At 37.9% G+C, this 25,325-nt stretch overlaps 2 protein-coding genes across 14 annotated transcripts; both read right to left on the bottom strand.

Moving 5' to 3' along the window:
- On the bottom strand, positions 1-3,640 carry LOC140798633 (putative disease resistance protein RGA3). Its single transcript, XM_073152584.1, has 2 exons — positions 396-3,640; positions 1-203 (listed from the first exon to the last, which is right to left on the bottom strand). Exons 1-2 carry the CDS (start codon positions 3,531-3,533, stop codon positions 189-191), a joined length of 3,153 nt encoding a protein of 1,050 aa, XP_073008685.1. The 5' UTR covers positions 3,534-3,640; the 3' UTR covers positions 1-188.
- Positions 3,641-5,848: 2,208 nt separating this feature from the next.
- LOC140798631 (putative disease resistance protein RGA3) lies at positions 5,849-23,992 on the bottom strand. Of its 13 annotated transcripts, none has more exons than XM_073152571.1 (11): positions 20,702-23,992; positions 20,413-20,499; positions 19,133-19,243; positions 15,452-15,556; positions 15,209-15,368; positions 15,011-15,093; positions 14,386-14,481; positions 7,328-7,438; positions 6,379-6,599; positions 6,261-6,315; positions 5,854-6,144 (listed from the first exon to the last, which is right to left on the bottom strand). In XM_073152571.1, exons 1-4 carry the CDS (start codon positions 23,834-23,836, stop codon positions 15,509-15,511), a joined length of 3,381 nt encoding a protein of 1,126 aa, XP_073008672.1. In that variant the 5' UTR covers positions 23,837-23,992; the 3' UTR covers positions 5,854-6,144; positions 6,261-6,315; positions 6,379-6,599; positions 7,328-7,438; positions 14,386-14,481; positions 15,011-15,093; positions 15,209-15,368; positions 15,452-15,508. The 13 variants fall into 13 exon arrangements, with proteins under 13 accessions (XP_073008681.1, XP_073008682.1, XP_073008683.1 ...); XM_073152572.1 differs by having other exon boundaries at positions 6,261-6,299; XM_073152580.1 differs by lacking the exons at positions 15,452-15,556; positions 19,133-19,243; positions 20,413-20,499; positions 20,702-23,992 and adding exons at positions 8,159-8,371; positions 8,564-11,752 and having other exon boundaries at positions 5,849-6,144; positions 15,209-15,364.
- Positions 23,993-25,325: the final 1,333 nt, after the last annotated feature.

Here is a 25,325-nt window from a genome sequence, read left to right as displayed (position 1 = left end):
TGATATAAGTATAGTTTGTTGTATTTAGGAGGCACAAACTGATTGTTTTCCACAGGCAAATAATGTCAGATATTGTTTTCTGAAGCAAGAGCCACTCTGCCAAAGCAAATTTGTTACCACATTGCCATCAATTTCAGTTGCATCTGCACTCGCACAACATCACTTTCCAGGCCGTAACCAATCTCCTCTTAAGAACTAGAGTACTGCACAGAACAGACAAAGTATCTCATATTAGGTCATGCATGATATAAAAGTCTTAGGTAGATGACTTTAGTGCAACATTTTTGAGTGAAGAAAAATAGCTGAATATCTTGGATTGGCAATATAGTCAGAGAGAGATAGTTCTGTAAGTCCTCAATTAATCAATATGTCTTATATGTTAAGATGGAACATACCTTAATTTTCTGTTCCAGCCACCAATCTGTCAGCCTGATGCATTCAACAATCTTTACACATTCTATCTTGAGCTTGGGTGGTAACGTTTCGTTTGGTGAAATTTGGAGTTCAGGACACTTATATATGTTGAGACGATTGAGTGACATAAGATTCTGCAAACCACTCAGCAATTTCAGTTGCAGACAGTCCTGAATGCATAAAAGTTGAAGCTTGGATGGCAGACATTCCTGTGGTAAGAGATGGAGTTCGTGACACCCAACTATACTCAAGCTACTGATAGAATGAAGATTACAAAAGGGAAGAGACCTAAGATATTGACAGCTTTCTATAATGACTGATTCAAGTGATGTGCAGGAGGAAGGGTCACACATCCATCTCGGAAATAAGCTGCCACGATAACCGAGAATATTAAGTCTTTTGAGGCTGGGGTGAGGTTGAAGGCACTCTAACATTAGACCATCCATCTCCGTACCAACCAATCTGTCTGCACCACCATCCTTACTGACTTCTAGTGTAAATTGAAGATATCTATTTGTTTCTACGAAGTATCTAGTAAACGCTGTCGGCCAGCTTAGTGTCAACTCATTTATGCTCCATTTACTTTTGAGGTTGGCATTCTTAGCATCTTCTGAGTCTACCATGTTCTCCAAACCTGAGATGCATACAATTCCTTTTAGATTATCCAAGTCCCTTAGCAATCCTAGTGCACCATGACTACTATCTCTTCTCACTTCAAAAGAAGCCTCCAGAATCTGAAGAGCCAAAAGTTTGTGTATCCAAAGTGGCATGTCTCGGACTCCAGATCCTAAGATATTTAGATTTCGTAGATTCCCAAGTTTCCCTACACAACTGGGCAACTCTCTGAGCCTTTTGCAGCCAGTAAGTATCAGCGTATGCAAGCTGTTAAGCTGGCAAACTGACTCAGGCAATACTTCAATCTGACAGCGACACACTGCTAGGTACCGTAGATCAACAAGGTTTCCAAGTCCTTCTGGTAATTCATGTAAATTAGATTTTCTGATAATCAATTTCTGTAAGTTGCTAAGCAGACAAATAGATTCAGGTAACCTTCCAATTCTGCAGGAGGCGATTTTAAGGTATTGTAGGTTACTTAAGTTTCCTATTCTTTCTGGTAAATCTTCAAGTTGCCTCCAATATGCAAGAACCAATATCTGCAGATTGTAAAGGAGGCATATTGATTGAGGTAGACTTTTCATGTCAGAGCTATAAATGAAAAGACATCGCAAATGCTTCAAATTGTCTATTGAATCTGGTAACTTTATAAAATGTACACGCAAACCCAAAGCCCTTAAGCACTGAGCTTTTGCAAGGCCACCTAGATGCCAGATTTTGTCATCATCAGTTGTCAATATAAGTGTTCGAAGATCTGTAAGATTTCCTGATAACATTGTTTCCACATTATTTTTCACGAATAAATGATGAACTTCATCTGGAAGGTCAGACATCTCACCATCGACCATCGCAAAATGTTCTTTTCCAGACATCAATCGTCCTAACTCATGAATCAAATCGTGCATCTCATATGTGCTGTCCTCCTCCCCACATAAAGTAGATCGGTCAAAAAGATGGTCAATAAATGACCTCCTCATTAATTCATCAACATATTCAGTACCAATCTCTTCCATTGTTTTTCTACTGTTAGACTGTACGTAACCTTGGGCAATCCATAGTCGAGTCAGCTCTGTCTTTGACAGCATATAATTCTTAGGGAACATGGAGCAGAATCGGAAGCAGGGCTTCAGATACGACGGCATACGTTGATAGCTAATACGAAGGGCTACAAAAGTCTCATTGTCGACGTCTGATTGCCATTCTTCACTTTCTAAGATCTCACTCCAACAATCTTCATCCACCTCGAATCTCAAAAGGCTTGCAAGTGACTTCACAGCCAGCGGTAGGCCACCACACTTGCTCACAATTTCTTTTCCTATTTTCTCCAAGTTTGATCGCTCAACGCAATCCATGCCGCCAAATGCATAATGCTGAAACAAAGCCCAGCATTGACCCTCAGGTAAGTAGCCAAGTCGATAAGGGGACAATGTCTGCATGACAACGGCAACCCCATCGTTCCTCGTAGTCACAAGGATTTTTACCATTTTTGCGCACAACAGAGGAGCCTGCAGTAATTCCCAGTCGCTATGCTGCTCATTCCACACATCATCAAGAACAAGCAGTACCTTCTCCCCCCTAACTAGGTCCATAAGATTCCCCTGCAATGCGCTCAGTTCTGTGAGAGGACAACTCCCTCGGGAAATATACTCGATCATCGCCTTTGTGAGTCGCCTGACATCAAAATCCTCAGAGACGCTTACCCATCCGGTTTGATCAAAGCTTCGGCATACCCTCGGATCATTGTATACGAGTTTAGCGAGCGTGGTTTTTCCCAGTCCCCCTTTGCCAACAATAGCAATCACAGAAACACTACTTGCCTTATCATGATCGGAGAGTAATAATTCGATTACCTCCTCTTTTTCTTCCGTCCTACCGAAAACACTGGATTTATCGACAAAAAAGCCAGTTGGCGGAGGATACCTTGCAGCATGAGGGCGCCTCTTTCCATCTTCCTCTCGCAACCGGAGCTTTTCCCGATCTTTATTTATCTCATCGAATCTGCTTCTGATCGCTCTAACCTTTTCCGCCATGCCTTCCGGAACCAGAGCTCTGACCGGAAGAGAATGGCTTGGAGACGAGCAGCCTACTTGCACTATCTTCCTCTTGCGAAGAGAATCCTTTGTCACAACGTCTGTTACTTGCGCTTCTTCCTCTCGCAAATGGAGGGCCTCCAGATCTACACAGACCTCGCCAAATCTTCGCTTCCTCTTGCTTGGATAGGCCACAGCGGCGGTTCTTGCCTCCGCTTTGGCCCGCATTACTTCGTAGTGGTAGTCATCAAGAACGTCCTCAGCGGCGTAAGCAACTTCCCTGAGCTCCTTAAGCCACAGCTTGACGGATTCTTCCCTGATTTCCCTCTCCTCTGCGTCGAGAAGCGTCGCTTGGATTCCCTTCAGGGTGTTCATCGTCCAATTCAGGTCATCCTCCACGGATCCGGAGCTTTGGATCGCGGCCACCAACTTCGCGCCCAAAGTTACGATGGAGGAAAGCAGAGCTCTCGCCATAGAAGGGGAAGAAGGATGAGTGGGAGATTCGAACTTGGAAGGTGAAAACTTGAAAGAAGATAAGCTTTGAGAAGGGGACCAGGAAAGGGATGTCAATGAAGCGAATTGAATCCAATCTTGCGTGAAAGTAGTCTGCATTAATTATACGTTGTTTGGAAGTTTGCCTTGCTAAGTTGACTTTCAAGGAGAGGGAATTTGACTTTTTCGTTCTTTAGTATTGGTATATTCTATCATTTGCAGTGCATGTTGTTGTCGTTGAGAATTTTGCAGCCAGTTAGTTTTCATAGTGAGGAATAAGCAATTCTAGGATCTTAAACATTTACTTATTTTTCTTTAAAAACATTACGAGACTGCAACGCTAGATTTGACACATAAATGGGCATATTGAATTCAACGAAGGGACATTTTATCAAGGATTATAATTATAGACTAATATACAAATGAGTATAAAAAATGGTTCATTAACCCAAGCCTCAAACATAGTTTATATAATATAAGTAAAGTAAATATTAAGCCCAACAGCAGTAACGGATAATAAAAGAAATACAGCTAGCTACTAAGGATTCATAAGAGCAAAGGCCTCATAAGAAGGAAGATGAACAAGCTATATGACCCAGTAGCAAGGGGCTAGACAACAAAATAAAAATAAAAACTTTCACAAAATATCCGAGGGTGAGGGAGGGCATGGCATGGCATCCAACACCAGTAATACTACTACCTGCAACAATACACTTAAGAAACCAGCGAGAAGGAGTCGAGCTTAATGCAAACCAACAAAACCCAGTCCGAGCTAGGCCAAGCTGACATCGAAAGAGAGCAGGACCAAACCGGTCCACACCAAATACCGGCTGCTATTGTGATTACTTATTTATAAGTTTTTTTTTGTTGTTGTATATATATCCTTCTAAAAATATCTTATTTGAATATACATGAGTCGAGCATGAGCCAAATTTCAGGCTCAAAATTTAAACTTGAATTCATTAATTTTTACAATAATTTCACCCGTTGATTATTTTTTACAGTAATAAGCTGGCTGGACTGTGGCCATTAGTTGACTCCTGTACCTCCTGCATTAATTGTCTTAGTTTTAACATTTTACTATACAAATATTTATCATCCAACATCTCCATTTTATTTCAAATGCATCGAAAATACTATGTTGTTGATTTTTATAACGGTCAATGATATATATATGTAAAATAATGTTAATACCTTTGAATAAGTTTTTTCAAATAAAAGGTGTTTTAATTTTAAGAAAGAATCTCTATTCTGTCAGTTATTATTATGAGTAAAATTAACTTAAAATATTTTTGAGACATTAAAAGTAATATGGATAGAGTTAAATGATAAAAGTGTGAATGATCTCTAATATAAAATAAATAAATACCATTCCCTATATGAGATTAAGTGGAGGAGGACCACTAGAAAGGAATCCATGCAACATGCCTGTATTGAGACAGATTCATCCTCTCCAACATCCTCAATGGTCCAATCCAGTCTTTGTCGGACATTGACTTAACTATAAATAAAACATTATTTTACTATAAAAAAAAATATCATCTCACCTTATCTCTCATGTTCATGCTGATTGACTCTTAAATTTAGGAGTAAGTCTGAGATATGATTATATTTGGGATGATTGTTATCCTCCTATTTTACCCTAATTTTTAGCCGTCGATCAAAGCTTCTTATAACCGTGACAATTAGTTCAATGAAATGGTTTGTTTTATTTAAAAGAATAAAATCTTTTATTATACTTAATTAATGAGATTTTAACTTTTATACTTAAGATTAGTAATAACAGCAGAGGCGGGAACGACATTTCAGGGTTGTTGGAATAGTTTATCTCATTTTTCGATTATTATAGCATTTTTCAATGTTCATATTATACCCTTAAGTATATTAATAACTAGATCTCTCTTTTATCTTAGAAAAATAGACAGATATAAAGTGCACGGAGAAGAGCTCTTCTTAATATATGATAATTGGAGTAAGACTAGCTGCCATAGTATGATGATCCACCCAGGAAATAGGTTCCACCTGCAGGGCATGGTGTTTAATGGCTATGGAATAATTGTGAATAAGACTCACAATTGCAGAGTATCTAAAGTGAAGACTCGGTTTTAAGAAAGGTTTATATAATCAGTCAGAAACTTGAGATGAATCAGAGGAAGTCAAGTATGATCTGCAAAGATACTTAGCAGGGTTCTCATATAATGATATAAACTAAATCAATGAATAAATAATTGCTAAGATTTAGATATTCTCAGAACCATCACTGCTTTATCTTCTTCTAATAACATTATCTTCTACGTAAAACACAAACCTTTGTGAACAACCTTATTTTGGCATTAAAAGAAAAAAGAAATCACAGATTGTTCTATGACATAAACCATCCACTCAGCTGATGATAAGAATAATCGTTGAACTTTAGGAGGAAAACTGAGGATGGTTGTCCCTTGTGGCGGTATTAAATCATATACAGGGTTTTGAAGCAATAAGCACAGCAGCAATCAGCTTGGTTACCTCTTCGTTCTCCCTTTTGTTTGTTGCTTTATTTCAATGTTCATTACTATCTCTGAATTGCAATCAGGCACTTCATCACTTCCATCTTCAGGATTACAGTTGTCAAACGAATGTTTAAAGGTAACAGACAAATTAGTTAATGAATGAAATTATAAGAGACAAATTGAGTTAATGAATGGTATTAAGTGTCAGGTAGCTGACCTTTAATACAATCTATTTGATTGAAGCGGAGCAAAGTGACTGCGCGTTAATTACCCTGGTGAGATAATCACCTGAGTACTTGAATAAACAACTAGTGATGTTTGTTTTAAAACTTTACCTCAATATCAGTATAGTGTTTGCTGGCACTACTCTGTCAAGAGGGACTGAAAAGGAAGTTGATTTTCATGTACAATTAAAATAAGCAGGGTGGACTGTAGCAAATTGATAGGTTATCTCTTAATGGACTGTTTCATCTGCTGCTGCATTTCCATCTTCGTCGCCTTCTGAACACTAATCAGTCCCCTCTTCACTGTCCCCCTCAAGACTAGAGTTGTATAACTGCAGAAGAATATATGACATAAGAAAGTCTCAAGTAGATGACCTTTAAAAAAGTCCATGGATTGAAGTGGAACAAAGTGGCTGAGTATACTGGATTGGCAGTTCAATAATTGAAGATAGTTCTCTAAAGTTTAAAGTCCCCGAAAAATCACTAGAAAATCTGTATGTTAAGGTAAAGCATACTAGATCTTTTGTTGATAGAACCACTCTGTTTGCTTTGGTGCTAATCTGACCTCACAAGGAACTGAGACTTGGTTTTATACTTTTATGAATGCATGATATGGGGGTTGGTTGAGATGAACTTAATAGTTAGTTAGAATATTGACAAGATGCCCAAGAGCAAGGATCCCTTAGTCCCTTACAACCTAATTTTACCAGAAAATGATGGCTCGGAATAAGTGGCACCTGATTTTCAGGAAGTTCCTTCACTGGAGATTATCTAAAATGAAGACTTCTATTTTCTGATAAACCCACGGGAAAAGGCTAGTATCTTAATAAGAACCTGTTCAGGTTTCTCACATAAACTTAAATGATAAATGTCAACTAGATGTTTCCAGAATGAGCATCGTTTATGATCTTCTCATCTATTAGTTTCCGTCGTAATGTTTCATCAGCTCACACCTTATTTTGGCACGATAAATAGTAAGCATGCATGGATTGTTCTAATTTCTGAGCATGGCATAAACAAAAGTGGCTAGATAATATACTGCAGCAAGCAGATTAATTACCTCTTCACTTCCCATTTGATTTGCATCTGTATTTCCATCTTCATAACCTTCCAAGCTGCAACCAGTCTCCACTTCACTGTCCCCTTCAGAGGAACAGTTGGCAAAGGAAAGCTGCACAATAGAATAGACAAATTAGTCTCCCATATTTATCCTGCATGAAGAAGCCTCAGGTAGATCATTAATAAAATCTATCTGATTTAAGTGGAGCAAAGTGGCTGAACATTTTGGATGGGCCACTAGTCACTGAGAGATAATTCTCTGAAGTTCCTAAATATTCACTAGGACCCTAAGAGTCTTGTAATTTAAGATGGAGCATAGCTCAATTCTTTTTTTTGCTAGCACCGCTTTGTCAACATTGGGAAACTGGAGACTTGATTTCATGGATGAGTAATGTGATTAATTGGAAATTCATTGAGATAAATTGAGTGCTTAAATAGGATCTTGACACAAAATGAGTCCACCTGCAGTGCATGTATTTCCCTATCCTTAGATGGCTGGTGTCCTGCATGGGCAACAACAGTGATTCGCCACTGGAGTATCAACAATAAAGGCCATGTTATGAAAGTTTGCATGTTCAACCAGAGGTTACTCAGATGAATCACAGGAAACAGAGGAAGGTCCTAACAAGAATTGGACTGGTGATATCATATCATCTAACTCCGTGAAAAATGATAATGTGAATTAGATGATTTCATAATTGAGATTATTCATAACTTTGTCTTCCACTAGTACCTTGCTGATGCATTCTTTCGTAAACTTACACCTTTTGCATAGACAATGTAAACAGAGAAGTAAGCATGAATATATTGCATCGATTATGACATAGACAACCTCAGCTGGATGATATAAGTATAGTTTGTTGAATTTAGGAGGCACAAACTGATTGTTTTCCACAGGCAAATAATGTCAGATATTGTTTTCTGAAGCAAGAGCCACTCTGCCAAAGCAAATTTGTTACCACATTGCCATCAATTTCAGTTGCATCTGCACTCGCACAACATCACTTTCCAGGCCGTAACCAATCTCCTCTTAAGAACTAGAGTACTGCACAGAACAGACAAAGTATCTCATATTAGGTCATGCATGATATAAAAGTCTTAGGTAGATGACTTTAGTGCAACATTTTTGAGTGAAGAAAAATAGCTGAATATCTTGGATTGGCAATATAGTCAGAGAGAGATAGTTCTGTAAGTCCTCAATTAATCAATATGCCTTATATGTTAAGATGGAACATACCTTAATTTTCTGTTCCTGCCACCAATCTGTCAGCCTGACGCATTCAACAATCTTAACACATTCTATCTTGAGCTTGGGTGGTATCATTTCGTTTGGTGAAATTTGGAGTTCAGGACACTTATATATGTCAAGACGATTGAGTGCCATAAGATTCTGCAAACCACTCAGCAATTTCAGTTGCAGACAGTCCTGAATGCATAAAAGTCGAAGCTTGGATGGCAGACATTCCTGTGGTAAGAGCTGGAGTTCATGACACCCAACTATACTCAAGCTACTGATAGAATGGAGATTACAGAAGGGAAGAGACTTAAGATATTGACAGCTTTCTATAATGACGGATTCAAGTGATGTAAAGGAGGAAGGGTCACCCATCCATCTCGGAAATGAACTGCCACGAAAACCGAGAATATTGAGTTGTTTGAGGCTCGGGTGAGGTTGAAGGCACTGTAACATTGGACCATCCATCTCCTTACCAACCAATCTATCTGCATCACCATCCTTTCTGACTTCTAGTTTGAAATGGACTAGACATTCTCTGTTCTTTTTGAAGTATTTACTAAATGCGGTCGGCCAGCTTAGTGTCAACTCGCTTATACTACATTTACTTTTGAGGTTGGCATTCTTGGCATCTTCTGATTCTACCATGTTCTCCAAACCTGAGATGCATACACTTCCTTTTAGATTAACCAAATCCCTTAGCAATCCTACCGCGCCATGACTAATATCTCTTCTCACTTCAAGAGAAGCCTCCAGAATCTGAAGAGCCACAAGTTTGTGGATCCAAAGTGGTATGTATTGCACTCCAGATTCTAAGATATTTAGATTTCGTAGATTCCCAAGTTTCCCTATACAACTGGGCAACTCTCTGAGCCTTTTGCAGCCAGTAAGTATCAGTGTATGCAAGCTGTTAAGCTGGCAAACTGACTCAGGCAATACTTCAATCTGACAGCGACACACTGCTAGGTACCGTAGATCAACAAGGTTTCCAAGTCCTTCTGGTAATTCATGTAAATTAGATTTTCTGATAATCAATTTCTGTAAGTTGTTAAGCAGACAAATAGATTCAGGTAGACTTCCAATTCTACTGGTGGCGATTTTAAGGTATTGTAGGTTACTTAAGTTTCCTATTCTTTCTGGTAAATCTTCAAGTTGTCTCCAATGTGCAAGAGCCAATATCTGCAGATTGTAAAGGAGGCATATTGATTGAGGTAGACTTTTCATGTCAGAGTTAGCAAGGAGAACATGTCGCAGGTGCTTCAAATTGCCTATTGAATCTGGTAGGCTTTTAGAATGTAAATTCAACTCTAAAGCCCTTAAGCACTGAGCTTTTGCAAGATCACCTAGATGCCAGAGTTTTTTATAATCAGTTGCCAATATAAGTGTCCGAAGATCTGTAGATAATACTGTTTCCACATTACTTTTCATGAATAAATGACGAACTTCATTTGGAAGATCAGACATCCCACCATCGACCATCGCAAAATGTTCTTTGTCAGACATCAATCCTCCTAAATCATGAATCAAATCGTGCATCTCATATACGTTGTCGGCCTCTCCATATATAGTAGATTGGTCAAAAGGATGATCAATAAATGACCTCCTCATTAATTCATCAACATATTCAGTACCAATCTCTTCCGTTGTTTTTCTACTGTTAGACTGTATGTAACCTTGGGCAATCCATAGGTGAATCAACTGTATTTTTGACAGCTGATAGTTCTTAGGGAACATGGAGCAGAATCGGAAGCAGGGCTTCAGATACGACGGCATACGTTGATAGCTAATACGAAGGGCTACAAAAGTCTCATTGTCGACGTCTGATTGCCATTCTTCACTTTCTAAGATCTCACTCCAACAATCTTCATCCACCTCGAATCTCAAAAGGCTTGCAAGTGACTTCACAGCCAGCGGTAGGCCACCACACTTGCTCACAATTTCTTTTCCTATTTTCACCAAGTTTGATCGCTCAACGCAATCCATGCCGCCAAATGCATAATGCTGAAACAAAGCCCAGCATTGACCCTCAGGTAAGTAGCCAAGTCGATAAGGGGACAATGTCTGCATGACAACGGCAACCCCATCGTTCCTCGTAGTCACAAGGATTTTTACCATTTTTGCGCACAACAGAGGAGCCTGCAGTAATTCCCAGTCGCTATGCTGCTCATTCCACACATCATCAAGAACAAGCAGTACCTTCTCCCCCCTAACTAGGTCCATAAGATTCCCCTGCAATGCGCTCAGTTCTGTGAGAGGACAACTCCCTTGGGAAACAGACTCGATCGTCGCCTTTGTTAGCCGCCTAACATCAAAATCCTCGGAGACGCTTACCCATCCGGTCCGATCAAAACTTTGGCATACCCTCGGATCGTTGTATACGAGTTTAGCGAGCGTGGTTTTTCCCAATCCCCCTTTACCAACAATAGCAATCACAGAAACACTACTTGGCTCATCATGATCAGAGAGTAATAATTCGATTACCTCCTCCTTTTCTTCCGTCCTACCGAAAACACTGGATTTATCGACAAAATAGCCAGTTGGCGGAGGATTCCTTGCAGCATGAGGGCGCCTCTTTCCATCTTCCTCTCGCAACCGGAGCTTTTCCCGATCTTTGTTTACCTCATCGAATCTGCTTCTGATCGCTCTAACCTTTTCCGCCATGCCCTCCGGAACCAGAGCTCTGACCGGAAGAGAATGGCTTGGAGACGAGCAGCCTACTTGCACTATCTTCCTCTTGCGAAGAGAATCCTTTGCCACAACGTCTGTTACTTGCGCTTCTTCCTCTCGCAAATGGAGGGCCTCCAGATCTACACAGACCTCGCCAAATCTTCGCTTCCTCTTGCTTGGATAGGCCACAGCGGCGGTTCTTGCCTCCGCTTTGGCCCGCATTACTTCGTAGTGGTAGTCATCAAGAACGTCCTCAGCGGCGTAAGCAACTTCCCTGAGCTCCTTAAGCCACAGCTTGACGGATTCTTCCCTGATTTCCCTCTCCTCTGCGTCGAGAAGCGTCGCTTGGATTCCCTTCAGGGTGCTCATTGTCCAATTCAAGTCATCCTCCACGGATCCGGAGCTTTGGATCGCAGCCACCAACTTCGCCCCCAAGGTTACGATGGAGGAAAGCAGAGCTCTCGCCATGGAAGGGGAAGAAGGACGAGTGGGAGATTCGAACTTGTTAGGTGAAAGGAAGATTAGCTTTGGGAAGGGGAGAAAGAAAGAGATGTCAGTGAAGTGAATCGAATCCAATCTTACGTGAAAGTGGTCTGCAACTCTGCATTATATGTTGTGGACCACGATTTTTTGGAAGTTTGCCATTCTAAGTTGACTTTCAACTATAAACTGGTGGAAATGAGATACTTTGACCTTTTCCTTCTTTAGTATTTATTATATTTCCTCGGTATTCTATCATATGGAAAAACGACATAAACTATTTCAACAACCCTGAGATGTCGTTCCCGCCCCTGTTATTATTACTATTCTTAATTATAAAAGTTAAAATCTCATTAATTAAGTATAATGAAAGATTTTATTCTATTCTTCTAAATAAAACAAACAATTTCTAAAAATTAGGGTAAAATGGGAGGATAACAAATATCCCAAATACAATCATATTTCAGACTTACTCCTAAATTTAAGAATCAATCAGCACAAACATGAGAGATAAGGTCAGAGGAGTATTTTTTTTTTTAGTTAAAAAGAATTATCTATAGCTTAGTCGATGTCCGATAAAGACTGAATCGGACCATTGTGGATGGAGAGGATGATATGTCTCAGTCCAGAGATGTCCACGCACATTCGCACTGTCTACTGAACCATTCGTGTTGCTTTATTTATTCTTTTCTTTATTAAAGAGGAGTTGTCTACGAGAAGCGTTGCATTGATTCCTTTCTCTGTGGTCCTCCTCCACTTAGAAGCTCATATGGGGAATGCTATTTATTTATTTCATCTTAGATATCATTTATATTTTTACCATTTAACCCTGTGCATATTACTTTTAATGTCTCAAAGATATCGTAAACTAATTTTATCTTAATAATAACTGAAGGAATCTCTATTCTTTCTTTATTTTTGAAAAAAAAATTAAAATACTTTTTATTTGGCTTTAAAATCTACTTTTCCATTATTTTTACCTTAATCTTAAAAAACCTATTCAAATTTATTAACATTATTTTACATACATATATATATATATATATTATTGACTCTTATGAAAATCAACAATATAGTATTTTTGAGGAATTTTAAAACAAATTGTAGTTGCTGGATGATAAATATTTATATAGTATGATGTGAATAATAATAAAAATAGAAGAATTTATAAAGTAAATGTGGAAAATAGTAGTAATTTAGAGAATTATTCTAAAAATTAATGAATTCAAATTTAAACTTTGAGCCTCAAATTTAGCTCAGGCTCGACTCATGTATATTCGAGTCAAGCCCGAGTTGATCATTTATTTTGACAATTATATATATATATGAAAAAAGTGTGCGAGCTTAAATATTTTTTTTACAGAATCTACTAGTCCAAAAAAAATAGAATTTTAACTGTAAGTGAGACAACCAATATTTAAAAGAAGAGATAGAGGAGAGAGAAACATTAAATTATTGCTTAGATTATTGATATCTAAAAAAAGAGATAGTGGAGACAAAGAATCTCAACTGTAGTTCAGATGATATGTAATTAAATATTATCTAATATATGATAAAATAGTAATTATAGTTATTAAATTATTTTTTAAAAATTGTATAGAATAAGATGAGAGTGAATAATTTATTATTATACCTAATAAAGTAAGTTATTTTTTAGTTAATACACCAAAATAAAGAGGTTTATTCTAAAAATTCCATGAGTGAACCGGTACTAACCAAATTAGGCTCAGTGCAAGCATACAATTTTAATGAATAGTGATATTAAAAGAAGATTGTTCACATTTGAGAAATGCATCTGGTTACAAGGGAGAACAAAAATGAAGTTAAATATAAAATTTAAAAGGATATATGGGTAGATAATTTTTTTTTGAAGGTCTAAATGCAAAAGAAAACTCGTTAAATAATTACCGACTTAGAAGGATATATATAACATATAAATAAGAGATTTTTAGAAAGGTATGCAATCAATTATCAATTTTAGAATAATATATATGCAAATAAGATATTTTAGAAGGGTATACATGTAAATATAAACTTTACAAGAGTATATATACAAATAAGATATTTTTAGAAAGACATACATGCCAAAAATAACTATTTTTTAAAATTAAAAATTTATAATTTAGAAATAAATAATCATCTGTTCAACCGGTTATTATAATACTTAAGTTTTCAGTGTTCCTATCCTAAAAAAATTAATTAGACAGTATGGAAGATGAGCTCTTCTTAAGATATGATAATTGGAGTAACACCATCATAATATAAGACTAGCTACCATAGTATGATCCACCCAGGAAGTAGGTTCCACCTGCCAGGACATGGTGTTTAATGGCTACTGGAAGTATTTAGAATGGAAACATGGTAGTTTATTCTCTTCTTTTCTCCTCTTCTCTTTGGGGGTGTCCTCGTTGTGTTCGTCGAAATATTTGCCTGGTGTTTTGTCTATGTGACCACGGACACTGGACTCTGTGCTTGTGTCAGGTTGATTAATGTACGGAAGCAGAAGGTAGAAACGAAGGGATATAACGGATTTTTAGTAAATTACTTGTTCTTGTTATTGTTCTGATTGGTATGATTGTCATTGAGAATGTTGCAGTCGTTTCTAGAGAAAGAAATAAGCAATGTTACGATCACAAACATGTACATTTAAAAGGAATGGGCTAGTTTCTTTCTAATACCTTCTCTTTTAGGAGCTGTTAGGTCAAACTTCTCTCCGCAGGTTAGTGTGCCACTTGAGCATGTTTTAAGGAAATTCTGTGCTTGACTTAGAAATGCTGAAAAAAAGAAGGAATATTTGTAGTAGTGTAAGTAAATAATGCATGGTATGAAATAATTGTGAATTTTAAGACTTATCATAATTGCAGAGTATCTAAAGTGAAGACTTGGTTTTTTGAAAGGTTTACATAATCATCAGAGGTTACTTGAGATGAATCAGAGGAAATCAAATGTGATCTGCCAATATTCTTAGCAGGGATCTCATATAATGGTATAAACTAACTCCATGAATAAACAATCGCTAAGAATTAGATATTCTCAGAAATAACACTGCTTTATCGTCTTCTCTAACATTATCTTCCATGTAAAACACAAACCTTTGTGAACTACCTTATTTTGTCATTAAAAGAAAGAAAGAAACAAAGAAGAATTCACAGATTGTTCTATGATATAAACATCCTCCTAGCTGACGATAAGAATAATCGTTGGACTTTAGGAGGAAAACTGTGGATGGTTGTCCCTTGTGGGATATTAAAAAAAAAAAAAGGGTTTCGAAGCAATAAGCACTGCAGCAATCAGCTTGTTTACCTTTTTGTTCTCTTTTTCTTTTGTTGTTTCGTTTTCAATGTTCATCACTATCTCTGAATTGCAATCAGGCACTTCACTTCCATCTGTAGGATTAAGTTGTCAAAGAATGTTAAAAGGTAACAGACAAATTGGGTTAATGAATGATATTATAAGAGAAAAATTTAGTTAATGAATGGTATTAAGTATCAGGTAGCTGACCTTTAATATAATCTATTTGATTGAAGTGGAGCAAAGTGACTGCGTGTTAATTACAATGGTGAGATAGTCAGTCACCTGAGTACTTGAACAAACAACTACTGATGTTGTTTGTTTCAATGAAGTTCACCTTAATATTAGTATAGTGTTTGATAGCACCACTCTGTCAAGAGGGATCGAAAAGGTAGTTGATTTTCATATACAATTAAAATAAGCAGGGTGGATTGTAGCAAACTGATAGGTTACCTCTTAATTGACAGTTTCATCTCCTGCTGCATTTGTATCTTCGTTGCCTTCTGAACGCTAATCAGTCCCATCTTCACTGTCTCCCTCAAGACTAGAGTCGTATAACTGCAGAAGAATGCATGACATAACAAAGTCTCAAGTAGATGACCTTTAAAAAATATGGATTGAAGTGGAGCAAAGTGGCTGAGTATACTGGATTGGCAGTTCAATCATTGAAGATACTTCTCAAAAGTCCCCGAATAATCACTAGAAAATCTGTATGTTAAGTTGAAGTATACTCGATCTTTTGTTGATAGAACCACTCTGTTTGCGTTGGGTAATTGCTAATCTGATCTCTCACAAGGAACTGAGGCTTGGTTTTATGAATGCATGATATGGAGGTTGCTTGAGATGAACTGAATAGTTAGAATCTATTGGAGGTTTTAAATACTATGTTATATATGTCGATGATTTTTCTTGTTATTCATGGATTTTTCCTTTAAAACAAAAATCTGAGGTGTTCATCTGCTTTACTAAGTTTAAGACTTTAATTGAAAATATATTGGCTTGCAAAATTAAGACACTACAAACAGATGGTGGTGGTGAATATACATCAACTATATTTACAAAAAATTTATCTGACAATAGTATTTTTCATCGATTAACTTGTCCACATACCTCCGAACAAAATGGTATTGCTGAACAAAAACATCGTCACCTTGTCGAAACTAGTTTAACATTACTTGCACAATCAGGCTTGCCTTCTCAATATTGGGTCGATGCTTTTAACACAGCAACGTACCTAATAAATCATCTACCCATGAAAGTTCTGCAATTTTCTAATCCCTATACTAAATCTTTTCATGTTAAACCTGATTACTCCAAATTTCGTGTTTTTGGGTGTGCTTCTTTTCCACTTTTACGGCCTTATAACAAGCATAAGCTTGAATTTCACAGTAAACGATGTATTTTCTTAGGTTATGGTTCTAATCAAAAAGGTTATCATTGTCTTGATCTAACTTCCAATCGAGTATATGTCTCAAGGCATGTGGTGTTTGATGAGAATACTTTTCCTGCAATAGATACAACTAGCTCACAATCCTCCTTTGGTGATCGGACTCATGCATCAGGTATATTTTTGCCTTCACCACCTATTTCACCTATAATCAATTACCTAATCCTTTATTGCCTTCTTCTATCACAACATCCAGCACACATGATCTCTCACCATTATCCAGTACTGCCCCTACTCCTATGTCACCAACTCCACTGTCATCTCCTTCAAATATGGCCCATACTCCCAGTTCACCATCAACATCGTCAGCATCAATCAACCCAGAGCAAACTAATCTTTCCCAACTCACATCTCCATCTAGCACCGAAATGACCACCAATCCTTCTACACACCCAATGCAAACAAGGTCTAGAACTGGTTCTTCCAGACCAAAGTCTTTCTCTGATTTTAAAATGTTTGCTGCTACCAAACATCCACTTAAAGCCTTACATGTGAGTACATTACCATCAGAACCTACATGTTATTCTAAGACTGTTCAGGATCCTAATTGGCATGCTGCTATAGGGATAGAATTTGATGCTTTGCTTGCAAATGGTACTTGGTCTCTTTGCCCCAGGCCAGTTAATCGAAAAATTGTCCGCAACAAATGGGTATACAAGCTGAAACAGAAGGCCGATGGATCTATTGAGAGATATAAAGCTTGCCTAGTTGCCAAAGGCTTTGATCAAATTGATGGTGTAGACTACACGGAGACCTTCAGTCCTGTTATAAAACCTGCTACAGTATGCTTGCTTTTAGCTCTTGCAACTCAATTTAATTGGCATTTGAAGCAATTGGACATTTCTAATGCATTCTTGCATGGTTACCTTGACGAAGAAATTTACATGGAGCAACCACAGGGCTTTATAGATCAAGAACATCCAAACTATGTTTGCAAATTACAGAAGTCATTATATGGACTAAAGCAAGCACCACGTGCTTGGTTTAATCGTCTATCGCAAGCTTTATTGGACATGAACTTTACTGGCTCTTTACTTGAAAACTCTCTCTTTATGTTTCAAAGTTCACAGGTTCACATTTTTATCTTGATCTACGTGGACAATATCATTGTAATTGGGAATTCCTTGGGAGCTATAAATAACTTGATTGATAAATTAAAAGCGGAGTTTGCTATCAGAGACCTTGGAGTTTATCATATTTTCTTAGAATTTATGTTTATAGAGACTCTAATGGTCTTTATTTGAACCAATTGAAGTACATCGTCGATCTCGTACAGCGTGTTAGCATGGATAGTGCAAAACCATATGCTGCACCATGCACATCTGGAAAGAAATTCTCACAAACAGATGGCGATCCGCCTAAGGATCCTACATTATATCGTCATATTGTTGGGGCCCTTTAATATTGCACACTCACACGACCAGAAATATCTTTCTCTATTAAACAGTTGTGCCAGTTTTTCCACTCATCAACCACAGTTCGCTTTGTTGCCGCGAAGCGTGTTTTGCGTTACCTAAAAGGTACTATTGATTTTGGTTTACATTACACAAAAAGCAATCTTAGTCTTAATGCTTATTATGATTCTTATTGGGCGGGAGACCCTATTGATCGTCGGTCCACTAGTGGATATGGTGTATTTCTTGGCTCTTGTCTAATTTCTTGGCAAGCAAAGAAACAATCAGTTGTTTTTAGATCTAGCACAGAGACAGAGTATAGATCTATGGCTATTGCTACTGCTGAGCTTTATTGGCTGCGTATGTTGTTTAAAGAGCTACATGTACCTCTTCCTGCCATTCCCATTATCTGGTGTGACAATGTGAGTGCTCTTGCTCTAGCTTCAAATCTGGTATTTCATGCAAGAACAAAATGCATTGAAGTAGATTATCACTTTATTCGAGAGAAAGTTCTTACTAAGGTGATTCAAACTTATTACATCTCAACAAAAGATCAAATCGCTGATATCTTTACTAAAGGCTTGTCTTTGGTCAGATTTTTATTTTTGAGAAGCAAGCTCATGGTTGTTGAAACCCCCTTGAGCTTGAGGGGAGCTGTTAGCAACCATCGGACTGAGATATTATCTCTAACACCAGCTTATGGTTAATTTTGCTATAAAGAAGGAGGGGATAGTTGTAACTAATCCTATCTTTCTACGGTGCTATCCTGGTGGAGATTATCTGTAACTAATTTTTATCTTTCTAGACTTATGTACCAACACTATATATATTGGTTTGGCATAATAATTAATAAAAAGCCAAAACTATTCACTTCTCAAATTCTTTCTGACAAGATGCCCAAGAGCAAGGATCCCTTAGGCCCTTGCAACCTAATTTTACCAGAAAATAATGGCTCTGAATAAGTGGCACCTAATTTCAAGGAATTTCCTTCACTGGAGATTATCTAAAATGAAGACTTAATATTTTCAGATAAACACAGGGGGAAAAGCTAGGATCTTAATAAGAATCTGTTCAGGTTTCTCACATAAACTTAACTGATAAATGTCAATTAGATGTTTCCAGAATGAGCATTGTTCATGATCTTCTCATCTATTAGCTTCCTTCATAATGTTTCATCAGCTCACACCTTATTTTGGCACGACAAAAAGTAAGCATGCATGGATTGTTCTAATTTCTGAGCATGGCATAAACAAAAGTAGCTAGATGATATACTGTAGCAAGCAGATTGATTACCTCTTCACTTCCCATTTGATTTACATCTGTATTTCCATCTTCATCACCTTGCAAGCTGCAACCAATCTCCTCTTTGCTGTCCCCTTCAGAGGAATAGTTGCCAAAGGAAAGCTGCACAAGAGAAAAGGCAAATTAGTCTCCCATATTTATCCGGCATCAAGAAGCCTCAGGTAGACCATTAATACAATCTATCTGATTTAAGTGGAGCAAAGTGGCTGAACATTTTGGATGGGCAATTAGCCACTGAGAGATAATTCTCTAAGTTCTTAAATATTCACTAGGACCCTAGGAATCTTGTAAGTAAAGATTGGAGTTTCATGGATGAGTAACATGATTAATTGGAAATTCATTGAGATAAATTGAGTGCTTAATTAGGATCTTGACACAAGATGATGAGCCCACCTGCAGTGCATGTTTTTCCCTATCGTATCAATAGGCTAAAGATCTTAGGGTTAGATATCTCACCCTGTATTTGTACTCAAAATTATTTTACAGCTTCTGTACTTCAAAAAGTCTCAAATCTGAACCTGTAGTTATAATTAATGCAAGACCGTTAAATTTTCTGTCAAATTTAACTGAGCGCTATGGCTATATTGGTCATTTAACGATATTATCTTAAAAACTTAGGTGTTTTGTCTAACAAAGAAGACAAAGAAATTTTGATCATTTTGATAATGCTTAATTAAATTTGATAAAAAAAAACTAACGGTCTTATTTTAATCATAGGGACTAGTTTGCGACTTTTGAAATAGTAAAGTGATTTTAGACATAAGTACAAGATGGTAAAATATATTTAGCTTGTGATCTTATTTAGATGGCTGGTGTCCGGCATAGACCATAAAAGTGATACATCATTGGAGTATCAACAATAAAGACCACGTTACGAAAGGTTACATGATCAACCAGAGGTTACTCAAGATGAATTACAAGAAATAAAGAAAGGCCCTAACAAGAACCTGAGTTGGGATATTGTATTGCCTAATTTCATGAAAAATAATAATTGAATTAGATGATTTCAGAATCGCATTATTCATAACTTTCTCTTCCACTATTACCTTGCCAATGAGATTTTTTGTAAACTTTACACTTTTCAGACATGTAAACAGAGAAGTAAGCATGAATATAATGCACCGAGCATGATATAGACAATCTCAGCTGGATGATCTAGGTATAGTATGTTCAATTCAGGAGTAACAAACTGATTTTTTTTTTTGCAAGCAAATACTGTCAGATATTTTTTTTCTGAAGCAAGAACCACTCTGCCAAAGCAAACTTGTTACCTCATTGCTATCTGTTTCAGTTGCATCTGCACTCCCATCTTCATCACTTTCCAGGCTGTAACCAATCTCCTCTTCAGAACTATAGTACTGCACAGAAAAGACAAATTAGTCTCATATTAGATCATGCATGACATCGAAGTCCAAGGTAGATAACTTTAGTACAATATATTTGAGTGAAGAAAAATAGCTGAATATCTTGATACCGGCAACATAGTCAAAGAGAGAGAGAGAGAGAGTTCCGTAAGTCCTCAAATAATCAATAGGTTTTAACTTTTAACATGTAGCATACCTTAATACTCTGTAGTTGGCACCAATCTGTCAGCCTGGGGCATTCAATAATCTTAACATGTTTTATCTTGAGCTTGGGTGGCAATGTTTCATTTGGTGAGATTTGGAGTTCAGCACATTTATGTATGTTAAGACAATTGAGTGACATAAGATTCTGCAAACCAGTCAGCAATTTCAGCTGCAGACAATCCTGAATGTGTAAAATTTGAAGCTTGGATGGCAGACATTCCTGTGGTAAGAACTGGAGTTCGTGACACCCAACTATAGTCAAGCTACTGACAGAATGGAGATTACAAAAGGGAAGAGACCTAAGATGTTGACAGCTTTCTATAAGGACTGATTCAATTGATGTGCAGGAGGAAGGGTCCCCCATCCATCTGGGAAATAAGTTGCCACGATAACCGAGAATGTTAAGTCTTTTGAGGCTGGGGTGAGGTTGAAGGCACTCTAACATTAGACCATCCATCTCCGTACCAACCAATCTGTCTGCACCACCATCCTTGCTGACTTCTAGTTTAAATTGAAGATATCTACTTGTTTCTTCGAAGTATCTAGTAAATGCGGTCGGCCAGCTTAGTGTCAACTCATTTATGTTCCATTTACTTTTGAGGTTGGCATTCTTAGCATCTTCTGAGTCTACCATGTTCTCCAAACCTGAGATGCATACACTTCCTTTTAGATTATCCAAGTCCCTTAGCAATCCTAGTGCACCATGACTACTATCTCTTCTCACTTCAAAAGAAGCCTCCAGAATCTGAAGAGCCACAAGTTTGTGTATCCAAAGTGGCATGTCTCGGACTCCAGATCCTAAGATATTCAGATTTTGTAGATTCCCAAGTTCTCCTATACAACTGGGCAACTCTCTAAGCCTTTTGCAGCCAGTTAGTATTAGGGTGTGCAAGCTGTTAAGCTGACAAACTGACTCAGGCAATACTTCAATCTGACAGCAACACACTGCTAGGTACCGTAGGTCAACAAGGTTTCCAAGTCCTTCTGGTAATTCGTGTAAATCAGAGTATCTGATAATCAATTTCTGTAAGTTGCTAAGCAGACGAATAGATTCAGGTAGCCTTTCAATTTTGGAGAAGGCAATTATAAGGTGTTGTAGGTTATTTAGGTTTCCTATTCCTTCTGGTAGATCAACAAGACTGCAATATGCAAGAACCAATATCTGCAGATTGTAAAGAAGGCATATTGATGGAGGTAGCCTTTTCCACTCAGAGTGATAAAGGAAAAGATATCGTAGGTGCTTCAAATTGCCTATTGACTCTGGTAGCTTTATAAACTGTACAGTCAACTCCAAAGCCCTTAAACACTGAATTTTTGCGAGATCACCTAGATGCCAGATTTTGTCATCATCAGTCGTCAATATAAGTGTTCGAAGATCCATAAGATTTCCTGATAACACTGTTTCCACATTATTTTTCACGAATAAGTGATGAACTTCAGCTGGAGGATCAGACATCTTACCATCGATCATCGCAAAATGTTCTCTTTCAGACATCAATCGTCCTAACTCATGAATCAAATCATGCATTTCATATGTGCTGTCCTCCTCCCCATATAAAGTAGATCGGTCAAAAAGATGGTCAATAAATGACCTCCTCATTAGTTCATCAACATATTCAGTACCAATCTCTTCCATTGTTTTTCTACTGTTAGACTGTACGTAACCTTGGGCAATCCATAGTCGAGTCAGCTCTGTCTTTGACAGCTGATAATTCTTAGGGAACATGGAGCAGAATCGGAAGCAGGGCTTCAGATATGACGGCATACGTTGATAGCTAATACGAAGGGCTACAAAAGTCTCATTGTCGACGTCTGATTGCCATTCTTCACTTTCTAAGATCTCAATCCAACAATCTTCATCCACCTCGAATCTCAAAAGGCTTGCAAGTGACTTCACAGCCAGCGGTAGGCCACCACACTTGCTCACAATTTCTTTTCCTATTTTCACCAAGTTTGATCGCTCAACGCAATCCATGCCGCCAAATGCATAATGCTGAAACAAAGCCCAGCATTGACCCTCAGGTAAGTAGCCAAGTCGATAAGGGGACAATGTCTGCATGACAACGGCAACCCCATCGTTCCTCGTAGTCACAAGGATTTTTACCATTTTTGCGCACAACAGAGGAGCCTGCAGTAATTCCCAGTCGCTATGCTGCTCATTCCACACATCATCAAGAACAAGCAGTACCTTCTCCCCCCTAACTAGGTCCATAAGATTCCCCTGCAATGCGCTCAGTTCTGTGAGAGGACAACTCCCTTGGGAAACAGACTCGATCGTCGCCTTTGTTAGCCGCCTAACATCAAAATCCTCGGAGACGCTTACCCATCCGGTCCGATCAAAACTTTGGCATACCCTCGGATCGTTGTATACGAGTTTAGCGAGCGTGGTTTTTCCCAATCCCCCTTTACCAACAATAGCAATCACAGAAACACTACTTGGCTCATCATGATCAGAGAGTAATAATTCGATTACCTCCTCCTTTTCCTTCGTTCTACCGAAAACACTGGATTTATCAACAAAATGGCCAGTTGGCGGAGGATATCTTGCAGCATGAGGGCGCCTCTTTCCATCTTCCTCTCGCAACCGGAGCTTTTCCCGATCTTTATTTATCTCATCGAATCTGCTTCTGATCGCTCTAACCTTTTCCGCCATGCCTTCCGGAACCAGAGCTCTGACCGGAAGAGAATGGCTTGGAGATGAGCTGCCTACTTGCACTATCTTCCTCTTGCGAAGAGAATCCTTTGTCACAAAGTCTGTTACTTGCGCTTCTTCCTCTCGCAAATGGAGGGCCTCCAGATCTACACAGACCTCACCAAATCTTCGCTTCCTCTTGCTTGGATAGACTACAGCGGCTGTTCTTGCCTCCGCTTTGGTCCGCATTACTTCGTAGTGGTAGTCATCAAGAACGTCCTCGGCGGCGTAAGCGACTTCCCTGAGCTCCTTAAGCCACAGCTTGACGGATTCTTCCCTGATTTCCCTCTCCTCCGCGTCCAGAAGCGTCGCCTGGATTCCCTTCAGGGTGCTCACCGTCCAATTCAGGTCATCTTCCACGGATCCAGAGATTTGGATGGCGGCCACCAGCTTCGCGCCCAATGTTACGATGGAGGAAAGCAGAGCTCTCGCCATGGATGGGGAAGAAGGATGACCTGTAGATTCGATCTTGGAAGGTGAAAGGAAGATTAAGCTTTGGGAAGGGAGGGGAGAAGGAAAGCGATGTCAGTGGAGCGAATCGAAATAGAAAGTCGTCTGTATTAGTTTTTTGATAGTGAGTCGCGAGAATGCAGGAAGTTGGTTGCCTTTCTAAGTTGACTTCCAACCAACAATTAAACTATGATGAGCATACGTTAGATGCTTATCCGAAGGCATGATCGAATCAAACCCAGATTGACTGCCAGCAAGGAATTCTAGCCCTCACGATACCATTTAAAGAAATTAAGGCCGTTCACTTGCCCTGTTCACCGGTGGAATATTACTAATTCAAAAATAAAGTATTTTTAATTTTTAATACTAGAGGAAAAAAAGTTAATATCAGTATAAATTATTCTATTATTTAGTTGAATATTAATATAATGAGTAATAATTATATTTAATGTAATATTATATTAATAAAAAATAGTGAATTTGTATTAGAAATTAATGATATTTTTGAAATTAAATAATAAAAGTACTCTTGTTTAGATATAAAGCAATAGTAGTAATTAGGCATTGTATAATCTAAGAATAAAATAATAGTTTTAAAATATTATTAAATTAATTTTAAAAAAGTTGTATAGAATAAGAGTATAGAGAGCGATGAATTAATACACCAGAAGAAGCTAAATTATTATTATATTTTTAAAAGCTTATATTTTAACTTATTTGGTTTGAATTAAATGAGTGATGTATATAAGAGAGCTTGAGTGTACTTTGAGGGGATTTTTTTTTTTAATTCTCTCTTCTTAGTGTAGAGAACTTGACATATTCGAGGGTTTGCTCTCGAGGTCTTCTTGCTAATCTAAATACTCTAAACTTTGATAGAGATGATGATAAGGACTATTCGGAAGCGACTTTGCTTATAAGAAAATTGAGCAAAAAGGTTTATATTGTGGAGGTTTATGCTCAAATAATAGAGAGATAAGATTTCTTTATTTATATGTCATATTCTTGGTAATGAAATATTTTTCTTTGTACCCGTGGTGGTGTAAATAGTCCGACGTTGGGTGACTCTGTCGTAGTTACTACGGTAGTGCACTAATAATATTTCTTATTTTTCTACATATTTGTACATCTCATGGGTAAGTATTCCTGGAGATATAAGTATTTTACTTCTAATGGCAGGAGGTGGCCCTTCCCTTTTCTTTCCAACAAATGCCGGCTTTTGATCTTTCATCTCCCTTCGGCACTCTAAATTTCACCATATCCTTATCGGCAAAATTCCTGATGTAAGTCGGCAATGTAGGAATGTGATTTAAGCTATTCAGGCATTTCATAATCCAAAAGGGCTACGCATGTATGTGATCATCAAATAATACTTCGTATATGGGTGTTTAGTTACAGCTTCAGTACCTCTTTATTGAAACTTGACGAAGAATAATCCTTTCCCAGCAGTCAGCCAACCTGAATGGAAACCTCGGAT

The sequence above is a fragment of the Typha latifolia genome, chromosome 12 (genome assembly GCF_019914945.1).
Source record: "Typha latifolia isolate L0001 chromosome 12, TyphaL0001v2, whole genome shotgun sequence".
Lineage (NCBI taxonomy): Eukaryota > Viridiplantae > Streptophyta > Magnoliopsida > Poales > Typhaceae > Typha > Typha latifolia.
The sequence above is the reverse complement of the archived record's forward strand: the minus strand, read 5'-3'. Positions and strand labels throughout refer to the sequence as shown.

Bases quoted from the DNA above. Each gene is read 5' to 3' on its own strand.
- LOC140798633 (XM_073152584.1), bottom strand. From the start codon at position 3,533: ATGGCGAGAGCTCTGCTTTCCTCCATCGTAACTTTGGGCGCGAAGTTG.
- LOC140798631 (XM_073152571.1), bottom strand. From the start codon at position 23,836: ATGGCGAGAGCTCTGCTTTCCTCCATCGTAACATTGGGCGCGAAGCTG. The intron at 20,500-20,701 runs GTATGCTACATG...TTTTCTGTGCAG, and splicing joins GCCAACTACAGAGTATTAAG to TACTATAGTTCTGAAGAGGA. The intron at 19,244-20,412 runs GTAACAAGTTTG...TCTCTTGTGCAG, and splicing joins CTGAAACAGATAGCAATGAG to CTTTCCTTTGGCAACTATTC.